At 36.2% G+C, this 10739-nt stretch overlaps 3 protein-coding genes across 3 annotated transcripts in view; 2 read left to right on the top strand and 1 right to left on the bottom strand.

Annotated features, from left to right (window-relative positions):
• LOC110012292 (serine/threonine-protein phosphatase 7 long form homolog) overlaps nucleotides 1-1539 on the top strand; it is a 3801-nt gene extending 2262 nt beyond the window's left edge. Inside the window, exon 5 of the mRNA XM_020695254.1 lies at nucleotides 1534-1539. Within this exon, the coding sequence (XP_020550913.1) occupies nucleotides 1534-1539 (6 nt within the window). The remainder of the gene's footprint in view (nucleotides 1-1533) is intronic.
• LOC105166054 (cell division control protein 48 homolog C-like) lies at nucleotides 1526-7339 on the top strand. Its single transcript, XM_011085271.2, has 10 exons — nucleotides 1526-2639; nucleotides 3950-4566; nucleotides 5282-5434; nucleotides 5765-5881; nucleotides 5970-6074; nucleotides 6218-6283; nucleotides 6382-6446; nucleotides 6559-6760; nucleotides 7000-7137; nucleotides 7225-7339. Exons 1-10 carry the CDS (start codon nucleotides 1706-1708, stop codon nucleotides 7270-7272), a joined length of 2445 nt encoding a protein of 814 aa, XP_011083573.1. The 5' UTR covers nucleotides 1526-1705; the 3' UTR covers nucleotides 7273-7339.
• LOC105166053 (chaperone protein dnaJ 11, chloroplastic) lies at nucleotides 8706-9722 on the bottom strand. Its single transcript, XM_011085270.2, has one exon. The coding sequence runs from the start codon at nucleotides 9448-9450 to the stop codon at nucleotides 8995-8997; it is 456 nt and encodes a 151-aa protein (XP_011083572.1). The 5' UTR covers nucleotides 9451-9722; the 3' UTR covers nucleotides 8706-8994.

The following is a 10739-nucleotide window of genomic DNA, read 5'->3' as shown; positions in this document are numbered from 1 at the left end:
TATACATTTAATGTAATTTTTTACAATTGTACAAAATAAATAACTATTACATTTGTACCCTTAATTGTAATTTTTTAAGTTAATGCAATGTTAATTTTATTAATTTTGGATTTTAGTATATTGTTAAAATTAATTATATATAAATTAAATTATATAATAATAATTTAAACGAAAAAAAAAAAAAGCAAAATTGTCAAGTCGGGAAACAAAATCCCGATTTCAAGTCGGGATTCAGGATCCCGACTTGAAGTCGGGATTCAGGATCCCGACTCCAAGTCGGGATTCAAACTCCCGACTTGAAGTCGGGATTTTGTTTCCCGACTTGGGAAATTTTGCATTTTCCGGGATTAATTTAATGACGAGTCGCGATTTGAAATCACGACTCGTCATGTTTTTGTTATTATTTTAAAAAAAATTATAATAAAATATTTTTTTTATAATAAAAAAATAATTAACTCGTTGATCTGGTCTCTTTGTGATCAACTCCAGTGGTCACCTGATCATCGGGTCTTGATCCTCCACAAAATGATCCATTTTTTTTTTAAAAAAAAAAAACAGTTTAAAAATACAATTAAAGTTGCTGGATGTGTCATATCATGATGTTTCAATGCTTAAATCAACCAACAGGTCATACACCGAATCACAGTATTATAAATATAGAGTAACAAGATAATAAATTCACATACCTATTGAATCGAATAGCAAGATCACATATATAGAGTAACAAGATAATAAATGTACGTACCTATTGAATAGTGTTGGTGGCCATGGATCATGCCACGTGTAATGCTCCCAATTCTGAGTTGCGAGTAGTCAGCTCAGATCAACCCACTCGGATCCCAAGTGTTCTTGGTGACCCCCGCACCCCAATGGGTCTCGGCTTACTCTTACACACTACCCCATATCACTTGTATTTTTTTCTAATGGGCTTGAGCCAACTTTTACATATTTATCCACATTACACTTTTAAAATTAAATTCGTTTTGCACGAGACAAAAATTTACAAGTTTGATGATACTTGAACCATAACCTTCAACTTATTCATGAAACCTCAATTTTATTCACTAAATAAAGCTATTATTGAATTAATCCAAATCATATTACACACATGAATTATGTTCGGTTATCCTTATTGATTTATACATTACGTTTTAAATCTGATCAAATGTTATCTGAACCAAATTTTATGAGTTATATTTATCACCAAAAGTGAATGGAAGGAAAAAATTTATTTTTTCATAGTGAAGTCACAAATGAAAAGAACAAATGGATGGCAATTTTGGGTATTTAAGTTGAATTTGTTCCCACAATAGCAAAATTATTGGGCATATTGCGTCTCCTCTTTCCATAGTGAAGCCCAACGTCCTCTTCTGTCAACCTCATTAATTTCTCTATCTTAGGCTTGAATGGATAGATTTAAAATTAAAATTTATTTGGATAATTCTAAATTATGAAATATTTCAAATTCTTAATTTATAGTTTATACTATTTTGTATATTTGGGTTAGTCCGGTAAGTGCTAATAATGGTGCAGGGTTGAATATATTTTCCAGTCTTGGAAATATTCTGTCAAATAATCTAAATTTTACAAGACATTATAAACTCCAGCGTTCATGGTAGTGGCAGTAATTCTTTCTAATTTCATGCAATCAAAACCCTAATTTCTCTCACCTCATACCACCTTCTTTTCCCTGCAACAACTGAGGATGGGAAGGAGACGCGGCGGCGGCGAAGGAGCAAAATCTAGGTCCAATTTCGACAGTATTCTCCGCCGGCATATCGAGTCCGCTGCGAAGAAGAACCACGGAACCGTCGAGGAATTGGTGGACCACCTCCGCTCCACCTACCCACACTATGCCCGGCACAAGCTGCAGCCATTCACTAAACGTGTTCAACAAATTATTCAGGTATCAAGCAGAAGAAACGACGACATGGATGATTCTAACGATGATGGTGATACTCCTCTTATGAAGAAACGAAGGAAAATCGATGAGAAGGAGGAAAAATTGCGGCTCGTTGAAGCTCGACACTTGAGGAATAGGAATGACGACGTTTTGAACAGTAGAGGAGGCGGCTCGTCATCCTCTGTGGTATCTGCCAGTTCTTCGGAAGGAGATGATTCGTCCGATGAGGAGGTGTCTACCTCGGACGACGCCGTCTATGGGGAGAAATTCGAACCGGAGCTTGACTTGATGAAGTCGATGCTACGCGAAAATTTGCGTAGGAAATCGAAGGAGACGGGGAAGGGGATAGAGGTTAAACAAGTCTTGGAGTTGGAGGTTGTGGATAACAAGGATATGAAAAAGGTTAACTTGGTAACTGAAGAAGGTAAATTAGGTGATGATCTGAGTATGATTAATAAGAATAATAATAGTGGCAAGGAGGGGCATGAAGCTAATGGGCCAATGTTTAAGGATTTAGGGGGAATGAGTGGTGTGATTGAGGAATTGAAGATGGAGGTCATTGTGCCATTGTATCATCCGCAGATACCATGTCACTTGGGCGTGAAGCCTATGGCAGGGATTCTATTGCATGGGCCACCAGGATGTGGAAAAACCAAGTTGGCTCATGCCATTGCCAATGAGACTGGAGTGCCATTTTACAAAATTTCTGCTACTGAGCTGGTGTCTGGAGTTTCAGGTATTACATTTAAAGCAAGGATTATTGTAATGTATGACTTAATAGTGAAGAACACTGGTATTATTCAGAGGGACTTAATAAGTATGAAATATCTAGACTATCAGCTTTTATGTATGTGCTGCTGCTGGAGCACTAGCTTGAATATTTTCACTTCTATGTAGCCTATATATAAAACAGTGGAAAATTCCATATTGTACTTTCATGTATGAGTACCCAGTTTATGCACAAAGGCCAAAGCTGAAAATGGTGTAGCTTTGGATAACTTACATCCAGCTTCAAACTTTCTCATTTAACCATTCAATTAGGTTCAGCTTAAGAGAGACTTCGATTCTTCCTTATTCTTGAATTGTTAATATTAAGCAATGTGGGATTTCTTTTTCTAAACAATTCGACTTCCTGTTTTCTGGCCTCAAATAGATGTCTAAGTCTGTATGAGAATTAGTTGCCAGATGCTGCATTCTAATTTTGCAATTACCTGAACCTACTCTGATGAAATGTAAAGGGATTCTGAATTGGTTTCATGTGATAAGGATTTGTTCCAATATTTATACACATATCACCCGATGTCTCAGTTCATTATAATTAGATGGATTTCCTGCATCCTACCAATTCATTCCACTTTCAGAGCTTGGGGACCAAATCTACAATGTACCAGCTGGAGAACCAACAAGGATTATATACTACTTGAGACAACCAGTGTATCATCCTCTTTAGTTTAACAGTTGAACATGGAACTAGTGCCATATACTACTAAAAAATGTCGAGGTCGATACACAAAATTCTTTGGAAGCCACATACAGGCAGATAGCTTCATTTTCTTTTTCTAGCTTTATTTGTGTAACTATAAGATTGTGAATTCCCTTTTTTGTGTCATTGGAAAGGTTGATTTTTCTCTATTGTGGTGATTGATATCCACTTGTGGTGATTTTTCTCTATTGTGGTTGTTGATTTTTCTCTATTGTGGTGAATTTCCTAAAATCAATTTCACTGTTGAGATCAACTCAAAACAAGTCCTTTTGCAGCTGCCAAATTATTCAGCAAACAGGAGCGAATTGTTTGACCAGTGCCAACTTTGACTGACTTTGCATTTTATACTTTGAAATTGAGATCCATTGTGTGCCTTGTTGCTAAATCTAGGTGTCCTTTTTGGTTTTCTCACTTGTCTTTGGTTTAGTCTTTAGAATGTGTTGTTTGATGATAAATTTCTATCTACATAGCTTACTTTCCTGTGGTTTTCTTTCATACGTTTTAAAGCTCTTGGAGTATTCAAGTTCTTTTTTCTTCTTTTTTCCCTTTGTGACCCTTTTCAGGTGCATCAGAAGAAAATATTCGAGAGTTATTCTCAAAAGCATACAGGACAGCACCATCTATTGTTTTCATTGATGAAATTGATGCAATTGCTTCAAAAAGGGAAAATTTGCAGAGGGAAATGGAGAGGCGCATTGTGACACAGTTGATGACATGCATGGATGAATCGCACAGGCTTGTGAAACCCAACGACGACAATGCAGATTCTGAAAGTTCTAATTGCAGACCTGGCTATGTACTTGTTATTGGAGCAACAAATAGACCTGATGCTGTTGACCCTGCCTTGAGGAGGCCTGGACGATTTGATCGTGAAATTGTTTTAGGAGTTCCTGATGAATGCGCACGTGTTCAGATTCTCTCAGTGCTAACATGCAATCTTAAGGTTGAAGGTGCTTTTGATCTTGTGAAAATAGCTAGGTCCACTCCAGGATTTGTTGGAGCAGATTTGGCAGCACTAGCCAACAAGGCTGGTAACCTTGCAATGAAGAGAATCATAGACAAGAGAAAGGTTGAGCTTTCAAAAGAATCACAAGACAGGGATTCTAATGAAGATTGGTGGAGGCAACCATGGTCCCATGAAGAAATGGAGAAACTCAGCATAACCATGGCCGATTTTGAGGTAATTGAGATTCAGTTATAGTCTGCACATTGGTAACTAGTGAATGTGCTGGATTATGGTTTCCTTACATCCTTAGACAATGCTGGATAATCTTTCTATGCTGTTATGTGTGAATCTCTTTTCCCCTCTGCTGCTTGTCGAGAGTAATGAAGAGGAGAAAAATGGTGTTGACATTGGCATTGCAACTTTACAATTCTTAAACATATCTTTCTTCAATCTGTCATTGGTTATTAGTCTGTAATATGTCGCACCTATCCCTTTTGTGTGCCATGTTTTCCTATGTGGCCTGCTGCATGTGCCCTATGTAGAATTGTGTGGGTTATATGTACCTAGGTGGCACAGACGTTAGGTCCGAATTACTCTTAGCAAATATATCTACATTCTCTTGATAGTGTCTTTTTTATTTAATTTTTCCAAACTACCGTCATCTGCAGTACAACTCATGTCAACTTCATTTATCACTCCATGTTGCACATTCCGAAAGATGGCCGGAAAATTACTTATACCTGCATCTTTTTGCCAGCTACCTTTTTGTCAACTGATGATTGGAGAAAATTATTCAGTTAACTAATGCTATTGCAATTTTTTTTTCTTTTCACTTTTATTATTCCAACTTCTGCATGATCTTGTTCATTTCGGGTTCACGTTTCATGGGATTTTTCTGTTGTTTTCTGATGTCTTGATGCATATCATATTCCAATCCAATTGATGGCAGGAAGCTGCTAAAATGGTTCAACCTTCATCTAGAAGAGAAGGATTTTCTACTATACCAAATGTGAAATGGGATGATGTTGGAGGTCTTCATTTGCTTAGGGAGGAATTTGACCGTTACATAGTTAGGCGTATAAAGTTTCCTGAAGATTATGAGGTATTGTAATTAATTTCTTTATTTATTGAGCTGAGCTATGGCTTTGCAACAAAACTAGACTCGTTTTACTTTCTTCTTTTGCTTGAACTTCTTAGCAGGCAACCCAACATCTAGATTATTGTCTATCTTCGTGTAACTTTAAGTCAATTCAGTCTCATATGTTTGCTCCTCTATCAAAACACACTTGGATTTCTTTAGCGTCTGTTTCTGGAAAAAGTAAGACAATCACACAGAAAACTATGAAGTCCACAGCATAAGATTTTCTGAGTCCTCCTTTTATTGAGTAATTCTCAGATGTTTGCTGCCCTGAAAAAGTTTCTCAATTTTTAGGACTTTGGGGTGGACTTGGAGACAGGATTTTTGCTTTATGGTCCTCCAGGCTGCGGAAAGACATTGATTGCCAAGGCTGTTGCTAATGAAGCTGGGGCAAATTTCATACATATTAAGGTTCTCTCCTGGTTTTATCTCACCATAATTTTGCTGGGATCAACAGAAATTTGCTGATTCTCACGGTAAACTTTTGTTCTACATCAAGGGTCCTGAGCTTCTTAATAAATATGTTGGTGAAAGTGAGTTGGCAGTGCGGACAATATTTAGTCGTGCAAGGACATGTTCTCCATGTATACTTTTCTTTGATGAGGTACTTCTTTCTTGTTCCTTATTTTTGCAACTCTACATAAGATCAATGCATTTTAGAACAAGTAAATTAGATATTAGTCATCCCTTTGCCTTTGTACTTGCACTCTGGCAGTGATTAACAATTTGTACGACTTTCAATATCAGGTGGATGCACTGACGACGAAGCGTGGTAAAGAAGGGGGCTGGGTTGTTGAGCGGCTCTTGAACCAGGTTAGTAAAATAACCCGTCTCCAGTATTTTCTTCCCTTTGCAGTAAATTGTCCGGACATTATTATGGACTGAGAAATGGACAATATCTGCCATTGCAGCTATTGGTAGAACTGGATGGTGCAGAACAGAGACGGGGTGTTTATGTAATTGGTGCTACAAATAGGTAGAGATAGCTGTTTCCAGCTCTTTTGATGGGAAATTAGAAAATATTCTGCTGGAATGTTTATCTTTGGTCCCTTATTTTAGCCTCTCTTATCTTGCTGGTATATTGGTAGGCCTGAAGTTATGGATCGTGCTGTGCTCCGACCAGGAAGATTTGGGAAGCTTCTGTATGTTCCTCTCCCTAGTCCAGATGAACGAGGGATGATCTTGAAAGCTCTTGCTCGGAAGAAGCCAATAGATGCTAATATGGACTTGATGGCCCTTGGCAGAGATGGTGCTTGTGAAAATCTCAGTGGCGCTGATCTCTCTGCTTTGGTGTGTCTTTTACTGCCTTTGGCACTGACTTCCCTTTTGATTATTGTTTCAGAAATAAAATAAGTCAACTTGATGTCACTTTCTTTCCTATCTACCCGTTCAGGAAATTATGCATAAAAATAGAACAATAGACATCCTTTGTAGCTACAGAACAAGTGACATATTTTCACCTGTATGAAACTTCATACTCACTTACAGTAAGACTAGGATTTTCTGATAAGAGTATTTCTTAATGGTAGATGAACGAAGCCGCCATGGCTGCTCTTGAAGAGAAACTAACATCATCGTACAGAAGTTTGGATGGCGTACCATGGACCATCAAAGATGTACATTTCAGGCGAGCTTTGGAGAAAATCTCTCCTTCTGTTTCAGACAAGGTGCTTTTGGATTACTATTGCATTCTTTATGCCCCAGCAATCCTGCATTCTTTTTCTCTCCTTAACAATGTATACTTTTGGCTGCAGCAAATACAATATTACAAGCTTTTATCAGAAAGCTTCAAAGCTGCATGAGAGTAGAGTTGATGATTTCTCTAAAGGATTGTTGCAATAGCGGTCCTGTGATGGACGTGTGGTGGTTGGCTCAGTGTGTCTATGTGCACACGTTCACACCAAATTGTCGAGTTATCTGTTGGGGAAGGAAGTCTTGTGCATTTTCAGGTGGAAGGTTTTGTTCCTGGCAGATTTATAAATTTTGTTTTTGGTTCCAACTAGATTTTATTGTATATGTGAGAAATGAAATACATCTGAGGCTGTAGTAGAAAGGAACATTAATGTTCTTGTTCTATTTAGTGATCTTGTGTTTGAAGGTTCTATCAAATGTGGTCCTCACCATGAAAAAGAAAACATCATCACCAGATTTGAACTCTCAATCTCTTCATGATATAATATGATATCACTACTCCAAATATATTTTTCTATTTCTTTTCCCCCAGAATTATTAAATAAAAATCATCAGTAAATAAAAATCATTCATAAAAAAATTATTAAAATATTTCAAACCAAATAATAATTCAAACTTAAAAAATAAGAAAAAGAGGTTAAAGTAATCTCAAAGACAACTAATTATATTTTAAGACTAAGATATCGCATATAAAACTTAAATTTATCTAATTTTTTGTTTTAAAAAATTAAAATTTATTTGTTGTAATTTGTGGTTAAATTTTATGTATACATAGTTGCAGAGCGTAGAAATTGAAGGTTGAGGAGTGGGATTGAAAAAAGAATGAGTGGTGGGATTCATTGATCTTGCAGTGCTCCTTCCAAGAATGCCACTGCAGGAGCACTGGTAAGAGATCCAAAAGAAAAGAATGATTTTGCTTCTTCTCTTTTTCGCCTTTGATGAAAATTTGTGCAATCGAATAATGAGAAGTAGATGAACGTAAATGAAGTGTAAATACTATTTTGATGTGGGTCTGCTTTACACTTTACTGGGATTAATGGGTAAGGAATGAGGGAAGGTCCTGGGAGAACCAATTTGAATGGTTTTGTGGGCATGTTGGTTAAAATATTATGTTTCATTTTTTCACATCACTATTTACACATTTACGTGTTTTTTTTAATATAAATAAATTGCTTATATTGAGCCTGTAAATATTTATTGTATTATATTATATAATTTATAAAAAATTATAAGCTACAAATATTAGTTTTTAATTAAAATTTGAGTAATTTTTAATTAAAGCATAATTTAGGGAGTAAAATAAAAGTCTAGAACTTAAATGAGAATGGCATTTTAGCCTTATCAATGCTATATTATTTTATCACAGAGAATTTTATTATCTGAAGTGAATGCGACTATATGTATATTTTATAGGTTCAAAATATATTTAACAAAAATAATCAATGCTATATATATATATAGAGAGAGAGAGAGAGGGAGAAGCATTGATTTACTATTGGTGGAAATCTAAATTCTATTAAATTCTATTAAAAACTAGACAAACTTGAATTTTAATCAATAATTATGATTGAGAAAAATTATTAAGAATAATGGAAGAGTAACTCTACACGGCTTAAGAGTAGGGTTGATAATCTCAGTTTCATGGCCATTACTATAACGACAAAGTATCGACCAATTACAAACCATAATTATATACATAGGTACTCTATTTCTGATCACAAAGTCCACTAGCCATAACTTTAAATATTGTTCACCAGAGAATCTTTGCGTGAAATATCTGTACAAAAGTTCATTAACTGCAAAACCGAAAGCCTAAAGTCGAGATCAATTCATCACCAGCACTGATCAGTCTCCCAGGTCCGCCTCCGGCCACTCGCCTCGGAATAACCGCTAGCCGAAAAAGCCGCCGCACTCCGCCGTCGAATGAACAGTGAGTTGTCGTAAACCGCCCGCTTATCTGGATCCGAGAGAGTAGCATACGCCGCGTGCACTCGCATAAACTCGTCGGCGGAAGATGCGCCGTCGTCTCCGTACTTGGGCGCGACGTCTGGATGCAAAACTCTGGCCAGATTCCTGTAGGCGGACTTGATCTCCTGACACGTCGCACCGGTCTGAATCCCGAGCACTTCGTACGCCGTCGGCGAGTCGTTGCCGTCTCGGCAGACGGAGATCCTCTCGGCGGTGGCGTAACCGGAGGAGACACGGAGAAGCGGGGAATGCGGCGGCGGAATGGCGGAGAATCTGCGGCCTAGTTTGCGATTCGGGAGTGCAAATGATGTGGAAGCCATTAGAAGGAAGAGTTTGATTTGGAATGTGGCTGTGGATGGCGTTGAAGATGAAGATTCTGAACATGGGTCAGTTATTTATAGAGGTGGAGGAGTGCTTGCGGGAGTAATGGTCCAGACTCAGTGATGACGCGTGTGTGGTGAAGTCTCTTATCCATATGGCGGGAGAAGTGGATAAAATGCTCATGGGCTGCCTCAATAATTGATAATAGGGTAAAATTTCAAATTGGTCCCTGTACTATGTAGATTTAACATTTTGCCTCCTCAGACTATAAAAATATCATTTTGCACCCCCTGAATCAAGAAAAGATTTAAATCTATTCTTTTTATCTGAAAATTTAGGTCATTTGACGTTTTCGTCCTTTAATTTATTAAAATATTATTTTGATTCTTAGGTGATTTGATTTTAATTATTTTTTCATCGAAATTCACTATTTTTTTCATAAAAATGCATGTCTTTCATGTGACATTTTAAAATTAGGATTGTCGTCTTATTGGCCAATTCGTGTCAGTATTTTTACCCTTCAACTTTTAAATATAGCATTTTGATTTTTTATATTTTTTCTAATTTTTGTTATCTCAGTCTCTTTATTTTTCCTTACAAGAGTTCAATAATCTCACAAGTGGAGGTGAACTCCAGTGAATAACGATGACTAAAATAGCAGAAACTAAAACAAAACTATAATCAAAATACTATTCTAAAAAATTGTGGAATGAAACGCTAAACGACCAAAATTACAGACAAAAAATACATTTAATTCTTAATGAAGCATAATTGAATTTCTCACATATTTTTCCCTCTATGCAACATATTTGAGGAGATATTGGAATTTTAATTTGCAACCGCTAAGCCAAAGTCGCCCTAAACAGATTTGATACTCAATTATGAGACCATCAAATATAGCTCTGCAAAATAAGAATTAAAAGATTTAAAACTATTAGTACCATATAATTATTCAAATAAATACAATAATTTAAAATTGTCAATCTAAATATTTCCCTCAATAGTAAACATCTTATTGATATTCATATTTCATTTAATGCGGAATGCTGTTAAGGGTGAATTCTATTCTACCTTATTCTTGTACCGATTAGTAAACAAGGCCCAAATATATAATTATTAACTTATTGTAGTAGTATATTAATGGTTGATGATTCAATTCATAATATAATTATAATTTATTTATAATAAAATATGAAAAGAAAATATTAATTCATTGAGTTGACTATAAAATTATTGGGTTGTGTGTGGAGACAAATTAACTTAGAAAGCGAACATATATGGTTGGAGA

The sequence above is a fragment of the Sesamum indicum genome, linkage group LG7 (assembly GCF_000512975.1).
Source record: "Sesamum indicum cultivar Zhongzhi No. 13 linkage group LG7, S_indicum_v1.0, whole genome shotgun sequence".
Classification (NCBI taxonomy): Eukaryota; Viridiplantae; Streptophyta; class Magnoliopsida; order Lamiales; family Pedaliaceae; genus Sesamum; species Sesamum indicum.
Note: the sequence above shows the minus strand (reverse complement) of the source record. Positions and strands in the feature narration are given on the sequence as shown.

Coding starts and splice junctions, on each gene's coding strand:
- LOC105166054 (XM_011085271.2), top strand. CDS start 1,706: ATGGGAAGGAGACGCGGCGGCGGCGAAGGAGCAAAATCTAGGTCCAAT. Junction 6,075..6,217: donor GTATACTTTTCTTTGATGAG/GTACTTCTTTCT, acceptor TTTCAATATCAG/GTGGATGCACTGACGACGAA. Junction 6,447..6,558: donor GTAATTGGTGCTACAAATAG/GTAGAGATAGCT, acceptor GTATATTGGTAG/GCCTGAAGTTATGGATCGTG.
- LOC105166053 (XM_011085270.2), bottom strand. CDS start 9,450: ATGGCTTCCACATCATTTGCACTCCCGAATCGCAAACTAGGCCGCAGA.